The sequence below is a fragment of the Panonychus citri genome, unplaced genomic scaffold (assembly GCF_014898815.1).
Source record: "Panonychus citri isolate SS breed McGregor unplaced genomic scaffold, ASM1489881v1 Contig00138, whole genome shotgun sequence".
Lineage (NCBI taxonomy): Eukaryota > Metazoa > Arthropoda > Arachnida > Trombidiformes > Tetranychidae > Panonychus > Panonychus citri.
The window spans coordinates 1,190,940-1,213,555 of NW_026515543.1; the positions used below are offsets into that span (position 1 = coordinate 1,190,940).

Consider the following 22,616-nt stretch of genomic DNA (forward strand, 5'->3'; position numbering starts at 1 on the left):
TTCTAACCTTTCAAATTTGGTAACATTTAGAATCCATAAATTTATAATTAGCTGATTGTTGGACTATTAACAACAATAAAATATTTTGGTAAACAATTTAAGTTTCGATAAGTTATTCTTGTTAATTTGTCTTTTTGTTTAATTCCAATCATCATCAGCAAAGTTGACAGTTTTCAATTTGGTTTTACGTTAATAAGTGAGAGAGACAATTTTTGATTGTCCTCTCGGTACTACATCCATGTGAATTTAATGTAATCCAAATGTTAATTTTGTTTTACCAAAGCAAAAAAAAACAGGAGATTCGAGATGAAATTTACTAGCACAAGATTAAAACTAAAGATGATGATTGGTACAACATTTAAATCAGTTTGTCGTGTTAACCATTGTTTTTACCACTGGATGTTGATTGTTGCAAGAAAAATCCACTTTAGATTAGCGATCATATTAAGATCACTTTGTTAGAACTTATTCCTTTATCCTTTGGATTTTTACAATAACTGATTCCCGATGGTGTTGGCGGTGTGGGGATGAGTGTTGATTCATTTGGACTCTCGAAGGAAGAATTTTTTTCGATTTCCAAAATCAAGCATCTTTTTCTCTATTTCTCTTTGCTTTTTTCTCTTTATAGTTTGTTAAAGTGTGAGGGGTGATTAAAACGGAATCGACAAAATAAATCTCATCTTCGGGCGACTAGAAGGATAAATTACTTATTACAGCTCGAGTGAAATCAGTGGTACTCGCGTAACCTCCCATGTCACGGGTCTTGGATTTGCCACTGTTGATAACCTTCTCAAGGGCATCGGTCAACTTTTGAGCATAACTGTTAAGATTAACGTGCCAAAGCATTTTAGCAGCACATAATAACATTGCCGTTGGATTGGCAATATTTTTACCAACAGCTTCACCGAAAGTGTGTCTTGCACCCTGTGAGAAAAGACAAGAAACAATTTAGATTAGATCATCTGATTGTTGGAAGAGAGAGAGAGAGAGAGAAAAAGATTTCGATTTACCGGTTCGTAGATGACACAATCAGAACTGTAACTAGCTCCAGGTACAACACCAGCACCGCCGACTAAGCCTGAAGCTAAATTGTCAACAATGTTACCATAAAGATTTGGCATGACAAGAACGTCAAACTTGTGTGGATGAGAAACCAATTGCATGCAGGTATTGTCAATGATCATGGAGTCAAATTTAATCGATGGATATAATTGTGAGGTTTCCTCGCAACATTTAAGGAAAAGGCCATCAGACAATTTCATAATATTAGCCTTGTGAACAGCGGTAACCTTTTTACGTCCATGTTTGGTAGCATAATCAAAGGCAAATTTAGCAATTCGTCGAGATTTTTCTTCGGTAATAATTTTCATACATTCAATAACACCGGGAACACTTTCATGTTCTAATGAACTGTATTCACCTTCAGTTTGCTCTCTAATGGTGATAAAATTTAAATTCTTGTGCCTGGTTGGTATACCATCTAAAGATTTAACATGTACCACATTGGCAAATAGATCCAATTGTCGACGTATCTTCATATTAAGTGTTTGCAATTCTCCGGAAGTAGAGCTAAATGGTGTTGATAGAATTCCTTTCAAAGCAATACGATTCTTTCGGATGGAGGCGATCGCTTGTTCAAGAGGAACACTCATAGTGGGATTTACTTCACTGTAAAAGAATTGAAAATAAAGACAAAGAAAAAAGTGAGAAACATAAATAGAGTGAAAGACATGACAAGACAAGGTTAAAATAGAATAGAATATTTGAATGAAACACTCTACTGATTAACCTAAAGAGAATCAATTAACTAGAGAAGCAAATATTAAATGTTAATGGATGGAAAATAAAAAATTATCACCATGAGCAGAAAGGGAATAATAAAAAAACAAGAGACAAGGACAAAACATTAGAATCAACCAAAAGCCATCAAATTGGTAAAGGAGTCAAATTGATTCTATTTGCCCATGGAAATTGTTATTAATAGAATTAATCAGGTCCAAATTATTGTCCACCATGAGATGTTTGTTAATTAGAGGAAAGGAGAAAGAGGAAAATAATTAATCACCTAATAAACATCTCCTCGAAAACAACCGGAGTCTGCATAGCAGCAAGAACCTCTTTAACTGCTTGACACAATTCAGGGCCAACACCATCACCAGGAATAAGAGTACATTTAACATGATTCTCTTTAACATCAGCCGAATATGTTGAACTGGTTGAATGAATCAACCGACTAGCAAATAATTTCTAAAAAAGAATAGAAAACAATTAAATTAGAAACAATTAAATACTAAAATTTAACTTGTAAACAAGACACCAAATATGTATAATAGAAAAATTCAATTCTCTTACCTCTGAGCCTCTGCTAGAATTAAGTAAAGCTGAAACTACCCTGCTCATTGGAAAAGCCATTTTCAGAATATCCAATAGATGACAATAAATTAACAACAATTAATAAAATGAGATCAGAAATTAGATGAAACAATTAAGACAGAGAAACAAATTAACTGCAGAAAAACCAACCGGTCAATACACAAACAGAAAAGAATCACTTTCAATTGAACTTGAGAAAAGGTCAAAAGATGTCACTGTCTACGTTTCTTTCTTTTTCTCTTTCTTTTTTGATTGTTTTTATTTCTAACGGCACAAATTGTGATCCACAATTAATTAATTACTTTCTTTTCTCTCTCTTTACCAATTAATCTATGGTTAATTACTCTATTTAATGGCAGTTCTTAATCACAATTATAATCATTTAGAGAGAGAGAAAGAGATAATGTTAATCATGAGATTAATTGTGTCCCTTTCTTATTACATTGATTTTGTTTTGTTTTTCTATTCTAATTTGAATTAATTGTTCCAATAGATTAATCAGTGTATTTATTTTTGTTTATAATTTCTCATTTAATTTAAACTTGTATCAAATTTTTCAATTGTTTCTTAATCTTTTTCTTGTGTTTAATTAATCTGATATCATTTCTTGTTCTTATATGTGTGCAGGTAGTTTCCCGCTTCAAGTACAAAAGTACATCAGTTGTAACAACAAATGAGTGTTGATTATTAATTTTCGCAATCTACTTGTTAGTTAATTATTCACAGAAAATTGTATCTGATTGTGAATCTTTTGACTTGTTAATGGAAGAAAAAGAAAACGGTTTTTTTTCTTCCATGTGATATTTGATTCTTTTACCAATTATCTTGACACACACCGAGAGAGAGAGAGAGAGAGATAAAATATCAACGTTTCCCAATTGATTCAGTGTAATAATTATTATTTACAATTGATTGTTAGTAAATTCCACTAATTAGTAATGTTAATCTACCATTTAACATTTAATAAATTGTCCGTTTTAGGAATAGCTTTAAATGTTGTATGGAATAATTTTTCCTGTAAACTTTCATCAGGCCAAAATTGTTGATAAATTGATTTAATTGTCTCATGATTATCATCTAAAGGTAAATTGTAGGTTTCCAATGAACTGTAAAGCTGATTAACTTGATCGAAAAGTTTATTATCAATTGTATCACCACGAATCATTCCACCACCATTAAGACACCCGGAAGGACAGGCCATCACCTCAACGAAATCATAGTTGAATGTTTTCCGTTTAATCCGTTGGATTAACGTTTGAATATTTCGAAAACCATTAACAATGGCAAAGGTTAATTGTTTACCCTCTCCAGCTGATGAGGATAAGGTGACCTCGAGAAAATCTTTATTCCGTTTACTTTGAATGGTCAAAGGTAATCGCGATTCCAATGGTGATGAATTAAAATACCAATCAGCGTAACGAATAATATTTTCCGACCAACCACCAGAACCATTTCCAGAATGTGTAGTAATTTGATGATTGTTGTAATCGTTAAATTGTAACAATGGATCAAGTAAATCAATTGGACGAGTGGAAAGATTGGTAAATTGTATATTCTCCTTTTCAAAAAGAGTTTCCAATTCAATTGGTGTTAGAACACAATCAACATCAGCTGATTCATCTTCCCAATTAAACTCAATTCGAGAGGCTTCCAATTTCTTATCGAAACAAGGCATGACCGTACAATGGTAAATTGTTGATGAACTTTGACCGGATGGGATGAATACCCTTTTCACTAAACTTCCCATGATTTGTTGTGGTGATTTAACTGAACTAAGTAGAGGAATCAGTAAATCACCGTGAGTCTTTTCCACATAGCAAACAAAACCTGGACAAATGGAGGTTAAAGTTGACCGATTGGATTGTTTTCTTTTGATAAATTCTTTCTCACATTCAAGGAGTGATAAATGTCGGGCAAAGGTTAAATCGTAAACATAATCAACACCAATTGAGTGAAAAAAAGATGATAACAATTGAGCTGATTCTTGGAAATCTTTACCATAACGAGCACCAATCGATGAAATTGCTTGGTGAGATAAAGAGACAATTACAATTATATTTTCACCATTCTAATAGAGAGAAAGATATACATTCATTTAGATATTTAGATTAGCGATTAGTTTAATTGTTTTACCTTCTTTTTGTCCAAATTCTCATAAAGATCAAGGTAACTTTGTTTAGAAATGAGAACCGATTCAGCTGATGTTATGCAACCCGAACAAGCTAAACAATCACCTAAGGTAATTTCAACCTTTTTCTTTTCATGTATTCCAACCTGATCATCTTGTTTAATTGGTTTGACACAGGCCTGAAAGAAGAAGAAAAGAAATTGATTACAATCAATTAAATTGGAATAACAATTAAATTTGAGAAGGAAAAAGAGAAAATGGAAATGGAAAGTGTTTATGTTTTACCTGTGATGGAGCAATAAAATCATTAAGATCGGTTAATTGGAGAACCGAACTGAAGCCAGGGCCAGTTGACATGTTGACCAATTCGATAAATTGTTCCGATCAGCGAAAATTTCGTACTTTAATTGGTGATAATTGTACGAAATAAAAAAAAAGCTTCAGGAAAAACGAAAAACGAAACAATAACAAACTCAATATTCATCAAAATGAGTCACATGGATTCTCATAACTATGAGCATGTTTCTAATTCTTATCAGCTTATCTCTCGTTAATTTGGTTAAATTAATGGTCAATTAAAATGAGAAACAATTAAATAAGATAGAATTAATTTAATTCTATGTGTAATTAATCTATTGATTTGTTCACTTAGGAAGTAAGTGATTTACAAAGAACAATGAAAAGTGACATCTCTTTAGTTTGGTCGCTGAAACAATTAACAGAAAAGTAAACACATATTGTACATATTTTTACATGATAATAAATCAACAAGAAATCGAGAATGAATCAAACCTCAATCGTAAGGTATTCAATTTGTTGATTATCATTAAAACATCAACTGAATTGATTTAGAGTAATTAACGATCACTTCTATCCTTTTAATTGATTGCACAATTGATGTCCCATTATCAAAGTGATTTTCGTTGGATTTTCCTTCATTTGGTAGATTTTGTTTCTATTAATAGATTTTTATCAAACTTTCCCATGAAATTGGCATAATCAATACCATCAAGAGACATTTGGAAAGATTTTAATTATTTCTACTTGTTTTCTGTAGATTTTGTGTCTAGATTTTTATCAAAATTTTCCATGAAATCGGCATAATCAATCTTTTGCTCTACACCAATTAATTTCTCTGCGTCTCCGAATTCAGATTCAAATAGTTTGATGTATTCTTGTTTCTTTCCTCTCGACGGGCAAAGTAATAGGGATACATCGCCTTCTCGTATGGATGCCAATAATCAAGAAGAACATCATTTGCTGTTGGACTTTGTTGATATGCTGTTCCATGAGGTGAATATGTGACTATCATCACCATCGTCATCGTTATTGTAATCAAAAGAAAAAGAGAAAAAAAAACAGTTTGATTAGCAATCTAATTACACAATGAGAAGAAAAACTCAATCAACTTACAATTTACTTGTTCACACATCCCGTTGACTAGTAATTCTTGCTGTCCATCTTGAAGAAGCTTCTTGGCCAGTCGGAAATCTTTAACATCTTTATTATCGTCGAAGCGTTTTCGCAATTCACAGGCTTTCTCTCTCGATTCCAATCTATCACCAGTAAGAAAAAGAAATTAACAACAATTAACATTAAGAAATATTTAGATAATTAATGAAACAAATTATTAATACTTACACATCAGGAGTATCAAATCTGATTACTTTTAAAGCCTCTTTGTAAAGAGACTTCACTTTTTGTCTGTGGGTTAAAGCGACTCTTTTTAAATGTTGAGCTTTATTTACATTGTAGATAACGGAGGTCATTTTGATGCAACACAATTGACCAGTAAACTAAAAACTAATTAAACAATTAACAGTTAATAGTTAACAAAACGAAACAGTTTAATTGTTGAGGTCAAATTGTAAACAACAAAAAAGTAAACAAACATTAGGGGATCGACTATAAATCTACATTTGTTTCCTTTCCTCAATCATATGTTTGAGTGAAAGAAAATTTAATTGACTGAATCAAAGTGTTTCAATTGTAATTAAATCAATTTAATTGTTTGCATCACTTTTTTATCATCTTATATGTTTCATTCAGTTGATGTCAGGACACAATGTCAGCGAATCACATGTTATTCAATTGTGATGTGTCATGTAAGTCTTTTAATTGTACCGATAATTGTAAATGTTAATTAGTCTTAATTACCTTTTATAATTGAGTAATGGACATTATAAAATAATCAATTATCCAATAAAACTAAACCAATCAATGGCAAATAATACCCTAACTTCTAGATGAGATATTTTTAATAAATTATTAGTCAAATCGTATATATGATGAAACAATTTCTCAATTGTAATCGTAACAATTAAAGTTATCAAATTTATACAACCCCAAGTGATTTCAAATTACTGTTTAAATGTGAGATGATTTCAATTGGATTTTCATTTGGAATTTTTTCCTGATTTTTTTCTCGTAACAATTAAGTTAATTTTCCCTATGGATCAATATAAACACAGTTGCAAATAATAATAAAAAGCGTGAAACTAATGAAGATGTTGATTATGATGATGATATACTAGTACATGTACCTGGTCAGTGTGGGAACATAATAAAACTCAATATAATCATAAATTGATTGTGACAAAATTGATGTTAATCCGTTATTCCCGATGGTTAATATCAATAATAATGTTTATTTATATTGTTGTTGTTTCTGGAATCACAATTGTCCATCTCAATGGTCATCAAAGTAAATAGTCAATGGGAAGTCATTGTAAAGTTATTAGGTTGGTCAATGATCTTTGTTGGATTCTTGCTATTTTCATTCTTGATCATCAATGAATCTCTGGTGAAAATAATGATAATCAAATAACCATGATGAAGATGAAGAGATGACCATGTGATCATAGTGGACATTATGAAGATGAAGGATTAACGATGTGTAAAAGAAAACATTTCCTGGTTTCCTGGTCTCTCTCATTGTTATTATCATCATCATGACAATTCCGAGACTCATCATGATGAGGACGATAAAATAGTTTCATGAATGACTGAATCGTTGAATCGGTAAGAAAAAAAAATCAAAATTTTCGAAATGATTAATTGATTATTAGAAGCGTTGTTTTCACAATCAATTGAAATGAATTACTTTAATTATTGAGATACTCAGTTGATTACAGTTAAACATGATGATTAATTCAATTGTTTATCAATTAAGTTATATTTTATATTTAATTCATAACATTAGTGATAATAACAAATAACAATTAGTTAGTAAAAAAAACAGTCGAGTGAAAAAAGTTGAAACAATTAAATTTAGACAATAATAGTAATAGTATTGTGATAAAAATCAACTCAATTTATGCTGATAAATAAAACAGTTAATTATTAATAATTTTTGTTCAAATTAAAGTTAATTGTTCATAAGAAAAAGGGTAATCAGTATTAAAGTTAATTGTTGACAAAAGTTTTGACGATTTCTGATCAGTTTTTGTGGTCAAATTAATTCATAAGTTTCTTGAGTTCATGTTTGATTATTTAGGCATCAAGGTTAATAAACTAAATTGTAACAATTAACACAATCACAGTGATAGTATTGGTGGACTTGATTTACGAGTTACCTTGATCATGGTCGCATGGGTTGACTTTTTTGACCTACAAAATGACCTTGAATTTAATAGCGGGACACATTTCTTGAATTTATTTTCCTTATTGTTGTTACCCAATAGGTTAGCATAATTATTTTGATTGGAATCATAATTGAAGAATTGATTAAAATGATCAGCTGAACTTTTGGTTGGAGTTGATGGTGAGTTTAATCTTGTTGAATTGTTGGTAGTTGAGGTGGGAAGAGTTAATTGCTGGTGACAAATTGATTTAGATCCATTTCCACCATTGTTTCCATCAGAGTTTGAACATTGTTGTTGAGTTGAATTGATTAGATCAATATTTGAATAGTAAACAGAATTATCGGAATTATGTTTACCGTTTGAACTATTGGCACTTCCGTTGTTACTATTAGTACCAAAAACGGCACCGAAAACCTTTGAAACGGTTACAATGCTTAACTTTTTATAATTTGTTAAATGAGAATTGGAGGAAGATGATGGAGATCGAGCTGATCGCCGAAGTCGACTGGACACCAATTCCCTGATTAAGGCATCAAAAGAAACTTGAACACCAACATATGAATCAGCGGCTGAGACCTGAAGACAAAAATAAAAACAATAATGTAATTGTTAATGTATCCCAAGGGTATTAGATTTCCGTAGCCTCAGGGTAAAGTTCATTCAAGTTAGCAAAATTGGAATTGAAACTTTTATATTGTCATTTTTTCCCCTAATTGCTCAATATTTAATGTTAATATAATTTCTCTGACTCATAAATGCTTAAGAACTACTTAGACAATCATGATATTAATGTCTTGAATTTCATGAAGAAAATATTTACCCTGAAACTTTTCACTCATTTCTTTCATATTCCCTGAGTCTTAAAGTGCCCCAAACTCAATTTGATGAACTTTTGAACTGAAATTCTTATTTGCATATTATTGATAATTGCGAAGCTGTTAATGTGTTTTTCATGGAGATCAGGGGAGATAAAAGGTGAGTCGAATCTTTTGTTCTTACCTCGAAAAAATGAGCTCCATATTTGGCGGCGAGATTTCGACCTTCCATTAAGGACACTTTCCTTCCCTGTTCGAGATCTCGTTTATTGGCTAATAGTAAAATCGGTGAATGGACAAAACCTCTCATTGAATTGACAAGCTCCAGGTATTGTTGAGCTACCTGAAAGCTTGACTTGTCACAAAGATCATAAAGGATAACAAAGCCATTGGCCCAAAGTATATTATCATGAAATGTTGAGCTTGAATTCTGGATAAATTTTCAAAGAAAGAGAAGAAAAAAAAGTAAACAAATCTGAACATTTATTACTCAAAGAGGGAAAAAAACAATTCAATTAATTCATTTACAACCCTGAAAATGAGGAAGTGATTACAGGTAATTCTTAGTAACAATCATTCTGATTACATTACAATTATACTCCCTGATTCTTGATTGTTTACTTTACCATTCGTAATTCATTGTTATCAAATTGTAGTTTGTTACACTATTATTATACTTTATGGATCAGAGTCGATTCAGGATTGAAATGAGTTTTTTTTCCTACATTACATTCACATGAAATTCAATCGGATGAACATGATAACTTACCCCTTTGTTAGATGAGATATCCAATATTTCTAGGTGTACAATAGATTCATCGAGATTGTATTCCTTTTTGTATAAAATATCTACCATGGGAATAAAACAGAGAAGAGAGAAAAAAAAGTTCGAAATTTTTAAAAGTTCTGTACGAGTTCATGGAATTTCAGTAAATCTATAATTGATCAATAGTTTGATGAGAGATTATTAGTAAAAAGGATTGGATAATAATCATAGAGTAAAGCTTAGTATTTTCTGTTCAATATCAATCAGAAAAAAAAGTATCTCCATGAAAAGAGATACTCAATAAATACAATATTCATTATATGGATTATCAGAATTGCTGAATATCTTCCCCCGGAAACTGATATAAAAATGATTGATGATTGTTTATCATTAGAGAAACAATTTTCTTTATCATTATCATCAACTCAGTAATATTATTATCACCCTGATCTGATTATCTATCTCTTTCTCAGGGAGGAAAGTTCAAAATTCTGTCATTAAATCATTACAGAAAGAAGAGAAAAAATTTTCGTCACATTCAAATACTATTAATACTTATTAATGACACGATTAACACTTGATATAAGTAGATGATTGTGACAATGTTGAGGTTAATGGTCGTTAATCGTCTTGATTATCATTATTACCTCTGATTATAATCAGAGTGATTAATATTCACAACTCTGAATCAATAACCACAACGATAACATTGAGTATCCATAAGTACCAGGAGGGGATATTTAGTAGTAACAAGAATTTATCAATGAACTTTTCATGATGATACTCATATGGATTAAATCAAATTTCCAAATAACATCAATTAGTATCATTTTTCATTCAATCAAATTCATGGAATTCCAAGAATAACTTATTAGGAAACTCATTCTTTCTCCTGATAATTGGCTCAGAATTTTTTCCATTCATCAGTTAAGCCCAATACCTTCAAGCTAAACTCTGATTCTAATGATAATCATCATGTTACTTTGGTCTTTAAAATTCCCAATAGATTTTTAAATAATTTAGCAACGAAATTGAAATTAAAACCAAAGAAAATGAATCAACATCTTAATACAATCAACAGAGAAATAAATTAACCACAGCAATCAGTTTGTTTACCATTAACCTTCCCGGTGGATGTTTATCCCATCGATGAATCTAATCATAGTTTTTGTTTACAATAGAAATTGATGTATTCTAATAGGATTATTAGTTCCCCTGGTTTCTTACTCATACCATGATAATTCATGTCTAACATTATCCCAAGAACTTTTCCCTTTCATCATGTATATTGTTTCAATAACCTGGAATAACCTTCTTCCTGAACCATAAGAATAATTCAGTGGAATATAAAAAAAACAGTTACATATACCTTTTAAAAGGGATAAAATTATAAATATCTTGAAAATATATAAATACCATGATAATAATACTAATCCAGGTAAAGATATTTGATAAAAGTTTGCATGATAATAACCTCTACTTTTTTTAACGATAAATTGATAAGTTAAGGAACAGATAATCTTTACTTTACTCAATAAGATTAAGATTAAGGATTATCCCTTTTTCAATTCACTTTTCATCAAATTAAACTTTTTAATTAACAATTAACTTACCTATATTCGATTGATACTCGCCAATGTATCGTCGAGTTAGTATTCGGACAATGACAGCTTAAGATATTAATGATTATTGATGAGAGAGAGAGAGAGAGAGCAAAAAAGTTCTAAGTTAGTCTTTTTTACTTAGCAAAAGCGATTATCTTATTAAAAAGATTAACGTAATCACGATTAAAAAATTATAAATATTAATATAAACTCAAAGTTGAATTCATGACGATTTTGATGACGATCATGATTATGATGAAAAACCAAGTTCGAGTTCAAGTTTTTTTTTCATTCGACTTTTTTTTCGCAACGTAATCGATACGATTATGATTATGATTGAAATAACATTGGATAAAATTCATTGACATGAGGTTCGATAATATGTTTTTTGTTTCTCTCATCATGATAATCATCAACTAATCGTCTTTAAGCTATTGGATACATATAATGAATAGTGAAAGGGAAAAAAAGTTCAGTGAACAGAAAAAAAAGGTTCCGATCATCAAATTCAATCATCATGATTTGAATCAACAACTTGTCAAGATTGAAACAAAACTTTGATGATGATGATGATTATGATTACGATGATGTTGATTCATGGTCAAGCTTATATAAAACATGGGGAAGGAGGGGATCAAATGAACAGTCCGATTAGAAAAAAAAAGATTCTAATATCATCTTGAAAGGTGAATTAGAATTTTGAAAAATTCTCTCTGAATTATATAAAGAAAACATGATGGCAACTTAAAGAATTATTTTATGAAAGATAAAAGGTTATTCAAGCTATTTATCATCATCTTTATCGCCACCAACTCTTGATAAGATTAACAGATCAAAATGCTTTTAACAAGTTCGATGGATTTTTTTTCTTCCAAATCATCATTATCGATATAACTTTATACTTATATATTTATTATTATGATGAACTTCATCTTGATAATCATGAAAACTTAGTATTGGGGAGAAGTTTTTTCCACCCTTTTTTCCAATCACTGATATAATGTATTACTTATTAATTCATCGGTTTTCTAATTGTGTGTATTAATATCATAATGAGTGGGGGGGATTTCATGACGATCATGATGATTATTTATACTTGAGTTACGAGTTTCGCTCAATATGTCCAAAAAAGATGTTCGAGAGGCCGGAAAAGAGAAAAAAAAAAGTTTTTCGATTTTGTCGATAGAACTTTTTATCGATACTTTCATTTTGAGTTCTATTTTGAATTAGTGTTTTTAATCATCTTCAGTTTATCTTATTAACTTCATTTACTATTTTCTTGGCCCTTCGATAATCTGATTTATTTGTTGATGAACTTTAACCGAGTTGCGAACTTTTTTTTATGTACCTCACAAAGAAATATTAATAGATTAACTTTTCTACAGTTAAGCGAGATTAAGATTAAAGATTCGATCTGTTTAGTGATTAATTACTAAATTGCGAGGAAAAGTTATGTCAACTTTACATGTAAACTCGAAGTTCTTGACTCGTTAATCCATCTAGAAACGGATTAGATTAATAATCAAGAGATAAATTCATACACACAATTGATTACCAATCAATATATTTCCCTGGTCTATTGGTTGAGAGTAAACTCAATGGTGATTAGATTATAATCTGATTGATTAACAAGATTATTTATCAATCTTGATCAATGGGCTAAATATACTCTAAACAATTAAGGTTAGATTGCTGCAAGCAATTAGATTGCAATTGCAAATATAAAACTTGATCGAGTTTATATTAATTAATAATTTAATAATAATCTTTAATCGTAATCAATACTGATTTGAATGGATTAACAAAGTAATTTGATTCTTACCTGATTTTCCAACTCCTTTACCTCCGAGAACAACAATTTTTAATTTAGTTAATTGAGTCATTTTTAATTTAGTTGTTGTTGGTCAGTTAAACACAATCACAAATAGTAAATAATCAAAGGTGTGAGATGAGTAAATTTCAATTACAATTGTAAACAATTAAAAACAACTAATTAGATTAAGAGAGTTTTATGATTAATGATGTTTATCGTTGAAGAGGATAAATGTTACTGAGAGTTTATCTTAACCAATACAAAGTATTAAATACATGAAACTAATGTTGATGTTTTTTTTTCCACGGTGGGTTTTTTCCCCTTCTACTTTTGTATCAACCTCTATGCTCGATGATCATTTCAAGGGTGATATTCATCTTCATCTCAGTCTCTTTCTCTCTTTCTACCATGTAAATAAATCTCTGAGTCGTCTCAAATTCATCATACTCAATCTTATTCTGATTAATATCATGATATTTTCTCAGCTCGTTTCATGGAGAGTGAATATCTTCCCATCATCATCATTGTATCTCTCACTCTCATAGTCTCACCTTCAAATTTATCTTCATCTCTCTCTCTCTTTCTTTCTTTCTTTCTTTCTTTCTTCTTATATTTTTTATATTCTCTTTTTCGCTTCCTGATCTTCATATTTTTCCCCTGTCATCATGATGATAACTATCAGCATCTTCATCTATTCCGAGTGTTATTCTTGTCCATTTATTCATGTATAGGGTTTTCATCATTGGTTATGTTTTATTTTTTCTCTCTCTCTCTCTCTCTCTCTCTGACCAAAGGGTATTCATAATATTGGTCAAGAACCTATGACTTGGTGGAAAAAAAGAAAGGGAAAGTTGACAACTTTTCTCATGAAAGAAAGAGAAAAGAACTCAGAAAGTTCAATGGCTTCAATAGAAAAACAAATAACAATGAGAGAGATCATGAGAATCACGAGGATTTTTTTTTCTTCAACCTCACTCACTAAGTTTCTTATAATAATAATATATCATTTTATCAACATTCCAGATACAATTATCCTAATCAACATTTCAGGGAGTTATGAGTATTCTGCTACATGGTGACCATGGATAATATTGTGAGAATACAGGTTTAATTTAATTAACTCTTTCGTCTCTTTTTCACTCTATTCTTTATTGGTCAACAAGGAAGTTATTTTCCCTATTTAATATATATTTTACTCTTTGGTCACTACAATTAACTTAATTTATTAACTGGAAAAGTTAATGGTAAACTAATTGTGATTAACAACCAGGAAGCTGGAAATAAATTAAATCATAAGGTATCCGGATGGACAATAGAGAGTCACTAGTGTTGGTCATCAATTTCAACTTAGTAACATGATTCAATCAACTGACCCCTTGGATTTGTATAATTTATTATCAAGGTAAATTAGTGATAAATTAATCTTGACAGCTTATTAATTGTTGATAATGAAAATAAAGCCATTCGATTGCATAGTAATTGTCTTAATCTTTGTATCACATTAATTTGATTTGATTTGCTTCCTTATTTCAATGGCTTAAATTGTGAAGATAATTTAAATCCTTAAATTTGTATAAATAATCAGTTAATCATTTTGATCATTATAATACTTTTAATTGTCTTGCTATTATTTTAAATTTAATCACGAAATTAAAGTTGAACAAACTTTAATTCTGTGTTTAATTGATTGAATGAAAGTACAAAACAAAACACTGATTCAGTTCAATCACTTTTAATTGCTGGTTAATACCTGAGGTTCATTTCTGAATCTTTACCATGAATAAATTTAATTGCTAGTTGGTAATTAGATTTTAAATTGTTATTAAGATGCATGAGCATAATTAACATTGGAAACTCGGTGATAATGAATATCAATTCATTTGAACTTTGAAAATTGAGGAAAAAAATTTAATGACTGATTAAAAATCCTTATCCCCGGTAGTGAATAAAAAATGAATCAAATTTTTTACCCTGAAAATCATGTTGCTTATGATGCTCTGAGAGAGTTCAATGAATTTTATCTCGATTTCTTAAGATTAAGACTGAGATTCGAGATTAAAGTTCATGTTAAATTCAATCTATTCACTTGGATGGATAAACCATTGAAACGTTTACCTGAAGAAATGAGAAAAAAAAATAATCTATTCACTTTTCATAAAGTTCATTCGGATTTCTGAGCTTTTACATGATGATTGTTTAGATTTAGAATTGAATTTGCAAATATTCATACAATGTTATAAATGATGAGATTAATTCAGTTTCAATATTAATTTTATTTACATTCATGGATTGGGATTTGAAACACATGAAGACTTAAATTCATATGAATGTACTAATAATACTCGTGAACATTTTTCTTAGCTTAATGTTGGAATCGGTCATCGCCTTTGCTTGAATTTTGTACCAAAGTTCTGATCGATGTGCAATTCATTTGAAACTTTTCAATTTCCTGTAATTTTCAAATCAAATTGAGATTATTAATCATTATCAATGTATAATTCTGGTATCACATTGAACACAATAAGTTACAAATCTTCATTTTGATCAGATCTAAATCTAATCTAGTAAATAGACTCATATTCTTGAGATATGGGAAACTTGAATCATCATGAATGATCATCTTATCAACTGTGATGGACATGATGGTGCAACATGATAGGAGTAACTAGAGATTCTGATCAATTAAGTAAAAAGCAAACACAAAGAAAAAAGGATAAGAATGAAGATGAAAGAATTCAGCATAGAATTCAGTCAACATGGCGAAAAAAGTTCATTAATCTGAGCACAGATAAATCTGGATAGGAAATTCCTAATAAAAAGGAGAAATGATGTTCCTGTCAAATTGAAAATTATCACAATCAATCAATCAGAATTAAAGATAATCAATCGAACAAGCAGATCGTTTAAAAGAATTGCGATTCCAAGTTCTTTGCAGCATTTTGTACAATTTTGTTCCATCTTCAGAACTAATTAACATTGATTGAATTTCGATTTGAAGTTATTCTAAATTCTTACATTAAAATCAATTTCTACAACTGAACTTATGGATTCATGTTCGTATCATTTTCGACCTGAATAACAAATTGCTTTTCTCTCATGGAACTCGGTGTCGGCAACGAATTGAACTTTTGTTATTTGATATCGAATGTAATTCAAATGTTCGAGGAGAGATTTCGAATGAGAATTTGCAATTCGAGGAGCAGAAAAAGTTCTGAATACTAATGAATAGCAAAGTTTGCAAATGAAGAAAAAAAAAATCTTGTCAAATTGTGAATGGAAACAATCAATCAGAAAAATCAACTGAATTATCTTCACCTTAATTAGATTATTCTGCTGAAACTAATTAATAGCAAATTACGATAAAATTTTGACAGTGAAATCAGAATGTAAATTGTGATAACATGATTAGAATATGGAAAAGTAACAACAACAATTAATTAATCAAGAAAAGTTAACCCAAACCAGGAAGCTAAACAATCAAATTAAAACCTTTTTATAAAATAAAGTTTACAATTCACTTTTTTGGTAAATAAATTAAACTGAACTAAACTGAATACAATTTAATCGGTTGTTACCTAAGTTAATTGTTAATCCAGCCGATAGTTAATTGATCAAGGGAATAAAGGTAAAAATGAGAGATATTATGAAAGAGATGAAAAAGTAATCAACTGATTATCATGAACAAATTGACTGAATGAAAGAAAGAAGAAAAAAAATCCCAAATGAATTAACATCGAAAAGAAAAAGTTAACTAATCAATTCTGTGGAGATTTAATTGTGATTAAAAGAGAATCAAGATGATGATGATGATCAGAGATAAATCGTTAAATTGTTACCAATGATGGAGAAAGTGATTTGAAATGAATCCTTGGTAACGGAAAAAGAAAATGATTATGATTATGTTAATGGTCAAGTGATGAGGATGAAAGATGAAGATGAAACAGAAATGAATCCATATTATCATCTTTATCATCCTTATCATCATCATCATCTTATTTTATTGTTATTTTGTATGTAAACATGTTGAAATGAAACTCGGTCGATGGCAATAACCTTAAACATAGACCATGACCTGGCCAATGGCCTTTCAATGGGATAACATTAACGAAAAGTAAATATTAACCAATTAATGTGATAATTTGTTGATTGTTGTGTTTGTTTCTTCAATTGATTAAGATAATCAACAAGGAAGCATTTCTACTTGAGATCCAACAATTTGATTGATTAATTCACTTTCCATGATCAAGTTTCTTTCATCTTTTTTTCCTTGTGAGGTTGACTTTCCTTTTCTCTGTGTCTTTCAAGTTAATTAGTTAATTATGTGATTCCTTTTGTGATATAATCACTTTATTTGATTTCTTTTTTGTATTATATGACTTAATTGAATTTATGTTACATTTGATTAATTTTCTTGTTCTCTTTTGTATTATTGTTACCTGAAGAATTTGAGAGTTTCAGTTTTTCTTGTTTCGCTTTTCTAAAGCTAAAATCCTTTATTTCTTACCATTAAGAGACATTTGGAAAGATTTTAATTATTTCTACTTGTTTTCTGTAGATTTTGTGTCTAGATTTTTATCAAAATTTTCCATGAAATCGGCATAATCAATCTTTTGCTCTACACCAATTAATTTCTCTGCGTCTCCGAATTCAGATTCAAATAGTTTGATGTATTCTTGTTTTCTTTCCTCTCGACGGGCAAAGTAATAGGGATACATCGCCTTCTCGTATGGATGCCAATAATCAAGAAGAACATCATTTGCTGTTGGACTTTGTTGATATGCTGTTCCATGAGGTGAATATGTGACTATCATCACCATCGTCATCGTTATTGTAATCAAAAGAAAAAGAGAAAAAAAAACAGTTTGATTAGCAATCTAATTACACAATGAGAAGAAAAACTCAATCAACTTACAATTTACTTGTTCACACATCCCGTTGACTAGTAATTCTTGCTGTCCATCTTGAAGAAGCTTCTTGGCCAGTCGGAAATCTTTAACATCTTTATTATCGTCGAAGCGTTTTCGTAATTCACAGGCTTTCTCTCTAGATTCCAATCTATCACCAGTAAGAAAAAGAAATTAACAACAATTAACATTAAGAAATATTTAGATAATTAATGAAACAAATTATTAATACTTACACATCAGGAGTATCAAATCTGATTACTTTTAAAGCCTCTTTGTAAAGAGACTTCACTTTTTGTCTGTGGGTTAAAGCGACTCTCTTTAAATGTTGAGCTTTATTCACATTGTAGATAACGGAGGTCATTTCGATGCAACACAATTGACCAGTAAACTAAAAACTAATTAAACAATTAACAGTTAATAGTTAACAAAATGAAACGATTGAATTGTTGTTGAGGTCAAATTGTAAACAACAAAAAAGTAAACAAACATTAGGGGATCGACTATAAATCTACATTTGTTTCCTTTCCTCAATCATATGTTTGAGTGAAAGAAAATTTAATTGATTTAATTAAAGTGTTTCAATTTTAATTAAATCGAATTAATTGTTTGCATCACTTTTTTATCATCTTGAATGTTTCTTTCAGTTGATATATTACAAGATAATTAACAAAAATTTCATGAAAATCTGTCAACCTCAGTGAGTTAATTTTACTTTATTTAATTGTTTGTCTCTTTCTTGGTTACATTTGTTAATTTTTTTTCATCTCTAATTTTTTTCCAATAATTTCTCATAATTTAAATTGTCGCTAAATCGATTGGGTTAGTTATTCAACCTAACTGATAAATTGGTTGATTCGATTCCAAGTCTTTTTGGTCACTCAACATATCAAATAAGCGGTGGTTTAATGAAAATTTTGTAACCCGATTAAGAGGTTAATTGTTACTGATTAACTTTAGATTGTTGTGATTGCTGTAAATCGGTATTTTTAATTGATTTTTAATTGTTATCATAACATATACAATTCGATTATCTCTTTATCGTGGGAATAATTAATGTTCCCATCTACCTCTCTAGGAGATTACAATCAATTGTAGGTAAATCAAAGTTTAATTGATTTAATTTGTTTGAATACATTGATTGTAAACGCATTTGGCAAAATTGGCCTTGGTAACGGGATCTGGACTGAAAAAACGTTTCTGGGCTTGATTGAAGATCTCGATTGCGTTGTAAGCGGCACTTGGATCAAATTGGGCGACACTTAATTGGATCAAATTATCTGCGGCCAAGAAAATTAAACTAATTGTTACAATCAAGACACTTAATGATTGTAAATTGATGAAAACTCGGGCAATATTCATGATGATGATGATTAGGTAACTGATCTTGACAATTAACACAAGAAACAATTTAACTAATGATTAAAATCAAACTTATCAATATGAAAAGTTAAATCATTAACTAAAAATGAAACTAACAATTAACTTGACTTTTCATTGAGATTTATAAAGACCAACTGATAACCTGATTAAATATTTATCAACAATCAATTTCATAAGTTAATTAACTTGTTAATTAACTCATCATAACCTTGCTTGTTGTTTAATTTTGTAAAATTGTAAAATAATATTTTCAACGATCAAATCAAATTTAATTATTACCCAAACAAATAGATTTGATTCTTAAAGTAAATACAAATCATGTAATCATCATAACCAATTTGATTTGATTGTTTGTCCAACATTTCAAATAACCAGTAAATTATAATTTAAACATTTACATTTGTAACTATCAAATTGTCTCAATTTAACTTGATTGTTACAATTGAAATTTTCTATTCATCAATTAACATCTTAATTGCTTCATGTGAAAATTATCACAATCAAATTTAAATTTAAACGATTCAAATTCAACGTTGGGAATATAAGTAAAAGTTAAATTGTTTACCAATAAAATTAATTGAATGAGAGTTTAATTCAAATGATTATTATTGAATTCTTATGATTAGATTTGGTTATTATCTTTAATTGTGTTGAATTTAATTGTAATAAGATTTCATTTGGAAACTTTTTTCTTTGAACAATTTACAAAATCAGATTTAACTCGATGAAGAGACGGTGACAATTGAGTATTATAACTGAACTGCGTTAGATTTGTCTCTTCGATACCTCGATCCTGACCTGCGGTCACATCGCTTCGTCCTCTTTTAACGATGGTCATTGTCATTATCTCATCATCTTTATCGTGATTATTTCTCGTTTCAACTTTGACATTACGGCCACTTAGTTTTCGACTTAGAAAATTGATTGTGGCCTTAGATGAAACTTCAGCTAGACGGATAAGCGATATTTCCGTCCATAGACTTAGGACACTTGCTGCGAAACAAATGTAGTCAAGGAAAGATCGTTTTGGAACATATTGTACATTGGTCTCCGTTCCAAGGGGATAATCGATTGAAACTCGATAACTTCCGCTGTTAATGAAGGGTGACTCAAATTCTGATCCCATGATCGCTTGGTACAGAAATTCATGGCAAGGGGTTTGCATGTACATACGGTTACATTGATCAGTATGATTGTCCAAATGGTTACGAATACCGAATCGTCCGTCGAGAACTTCTGATCTTATTCGGATGAATCGTCGGTTAATGAAACCTTTAGATTCGTTGTAAGATTTACCCAAAGTACATTGTTTTATACACGTTTTCCGCTCCCCGCAGGGTAATTTGGAGTAATCAAAACACCCCGATTCGTAGGGCGAGGGAAGGGAATTGATGATTGTCTTGTGATAGGAAACGGTGGCACGATTGTTACTCTTGGTATCAAAGTAGACGAAACTTGGTGTTCCAAGGGCCTCATCTAATTCAGAGGTTGGATGGGTCAAGTAGACACCGACCTTTTTTACCACCGAGTGGGAAATGTTTAGAGTAAAATCGACTAACCTATTGGAACCCACAAGCTCCTTAGTGTAGATAATGGCCTCCGTTAGGTTGGTGAACATGGTGAAACACTTTGAATAGAGAGAAATAAATTCGGCAATTTCTGAGGTCATCGAATCGCACTTTTGAAATTGATACCTTTTATCCATTACAAAACACTCTTGGATAAAATCTTCCCATGAGGGGAGACGGGAATTGATCTCACCAACCGTTAACGATGATTGACTTATATTGTTACCAATGTGGATAAGTTTAAGATCTGGGATTCGGTAGAAGAAGCAAATTGAAATAGCGGGAAGGTCAGCTCGACGAGGATTGACAATCTTGACCATGGTGGTTGTTTTAAACTCGAAATAAATTCTGGTAAGGAAAGCGGTTTGTATCAAGGCACCAGTGTAACAAACAAGGACTGCAAAGCTACGATAAGAAAACGCTTGGTTCAAAAATCGACGCCAAGGTTTGGGTGATGATGATGGACGATGATAAATGGACGCTAAGTGGCCAGTGGACTCGTAATGTGGTGAAACTGAGTTATAAAATGGGAAGGAAAACTTTTTAGATGAGATTCGAGATCGAGTTTCAAGGTTACAGGTCACATTTGAACATTTGGACATCGACAATGATGATGAAGATAAAATAAGACTATTGTTACAATTAGATTTCATAGTTGATGATTTCCTTGAATCTGAAAATAACAAATCAATGGACCAACATGTTGATTAGTCAGTGTTAACTATCAATCTAATGTGTCTTTGGTAAGGAAAAAATGAAAATGATTATCTAATTGTTATCAGAATAAATTGTTACAATTGTAATAATTTTCTGGCTCATTCATCTAAGATTATTAATGGATTTTTATTTCCCAAGAAAATGCTAATATTTTCCAGATCTTTTGTCACCATAAATTTCATCATCGTCATCACAATATATTTAAAGAATTAATAAAATATCAATTCTAATTTTGTTCAATGAAAGATTCTCATATACGAAGCAAAGTGCTCAAGTTCACTGGTCATTATCATTCTCGGTACTAATGTGACCTTTGATTTATATTAATTCTGAATAGAATTGTTATGAGAGAGAGAGAGAGAGAGAGAGAGAAATCAATTCTTTTGTCAATCGATTGGAAACTTTTCAATTTTATCGACAAGGACATTTATTTTTTCCCATCAAACTTAACATATTCTGATTAAGTTACGAACCATCATCACAATGACCATTCGAATTGACCATTTGTAGAATAGCTGAGCGCCATCTATATATGAACAAATGGGTTCGAAAAAATGTTCGAAACAAAACTTTGACCAATTTTCTTCTCCTTATAACTTTATTTCTTTTTATCTCTCGCTCATCATCATCATTATTGTTTCTGATATTATTATCATGACTAATTTTCTATTTAAGTATCTGCAAACGGAAATGAAGAAAAAGAGAAGAGAGAAAAAAAGAAATGTTCGAATGAAAAGAAAAGAATAGAAAAAAAAACCTAATTTATTAACCTTGAGGGCTAAAAAAGGGAGAAAAGGTTATTGTCTCTGGCAAGGGTTGAATGTTAACAGAGTTAAAAAAGAAGCAGAATCATGAATACCCTCATACCCCACCCACTTCTCCCTCCCACTTTAAGTGAAGTGAATTAAAAAGTAATTGTAAGTGATTACAAATGACTGTATCATCATACGAATCACTTATC

The 22,616-nt window shown here is 30.3% G+C and overlaps 5 protein-coding genes and 1 long non-coding RNA gene across 6 annotated transcripts; 1 reads left to right on the forward strand and 5 right to left on the reverse strand.

Annotated features, from left to right (window-relative positions):
• Positions 1-102: 102 nt before the first annotated feature.
• Positions 103-2,560, reverse strand: LOC128393847 (isocitrate dehydrogenase [NAD] subunit beta, mitochondrial-like). The gene is made up of 4 exons (XM_053354081.1): positions 2,353-2,560; positions 2,066-2,247; positions 1,011-1,668; positions 103-924 (listed from the first exon to the last, which is right to left on the reverse strand). The coding sequence occupies exons 1-4, from the start codon at positions 2,410-2,412 to the stop codon at positions 691-693; spliced, it is 1,134 nt and encodes a 377-aa protein (XP_053210056.1). The 5' UTR covers positions 2,413-2,560; the 3' UTR covers positions 103-690.
• A 670-nt stretch (positions 2,561-3,230) lies between these two features.
• LOC128393846 (cytosolic iron-sulfur assembly component 3-like) lies at positions 3,231-4,927 on the reverse strand. The gene is made up of 3 exons (XM_053354080.1): positions 4,787-4,927; positions 4,507-4,680; positions 3,231-4,441 (listed from the first exon to the last, which is right to left on the reverse strand). The coding sequence occupies exons 1-3, from the start codon at positions 4,856-4,858 to the stop codon at positions 3,320-3,322; spliced, it is 1,368 nt and encodes a 455-aa protein (XP_053210055.1). The 5' UTR covers positions 4,859-4,927; the 3' UTR covers positions 3,231-3,319.
• LOC128393852 (uncharacterized) lies at positions 4,475-4,990 on the forward strand. Its single transcript, XR_008326276.1, has 2 exons — positions 4,475-4,612; positions 4,679-4,990. It is a non-coding gene; the product is annotated as an uncharacterized LOC128393852 (long non-coding RNA).
• Positions 4,991-5,097: 107 nt separating this feature from the next.
• On the reverse strand, positions 5,098-6,403 carry LOC128393851 (NADH dehydrogenase [ubiquinone] 1 beta subcomplex subunit 9-like). The gene is given in 4 exon segments (XM_053354084.1): positions 5,098-5,687; positions 5,690-5,806; positions 5,915-6,057; positions 6,143-6,403. Coding segments are annotated over 4 exon segments (534 nt in total). The 5' UTR covers positions 6,271-6,403; the 3' UTR covers positions 5,098-5,541.
• A 1,322-nt stretch (positions 6,404-7,725) lies between these two features.
• Positions 7,726-13,694, reverse strand: LOC128392966 (ras-related and estrogen-regulated growth inhibitor-like protein). Its single transcript, XM_053353060.1, has 5 exons — positions 13,093-13,694; positions 11,280-11,336; positions 9,670-9,749; positions 9,085-9,330; positions 7,726-8,661 (listed from the first exon to the last, which is right to left on the reverse strand). The coding sequence occupies exons 1-5, from the start codon at positions 13,151-13,153 to the stop codon at positions 8,038-8,040; spliced, it is 1,068 nt and encodes a 355-aa protein (XP_053209035.1). The 5' UTR covers positions 13,154-13,694; the 3' UTR covers positions 7,726-8,037.
• Positions 13,695-17,408: 3,714 nt separating this feature from the next.
• LOC128393514 (NADH dehydrogenase [ubiquinone] 1 beta subcomplex subunit 9-like) lies at positions 17,409-18,467 on the reverse strand. The gene is made up of 3 exons (XM_053353699.1): positions 18,224-18,467; positions 17,996-18,138; positions 17,409-17,887 (listed from the first exon to the last, which is right to left on the reverse strand). The coding sequence occupies exons 1-3, from the start codon at positions 18,349-18,351 to the stop codon at positions 17,622-17,624; spliced, it is 537 nt and encodes a 178-aa protein (XP_053209674.1). The 5' UTR covers positions 18,352-18,467; the 3' UTR covers positions 17,409-17,621.
• Between the last annotated feature and the right edge of the window lie 4,149 nt (positions 18,468-22,616).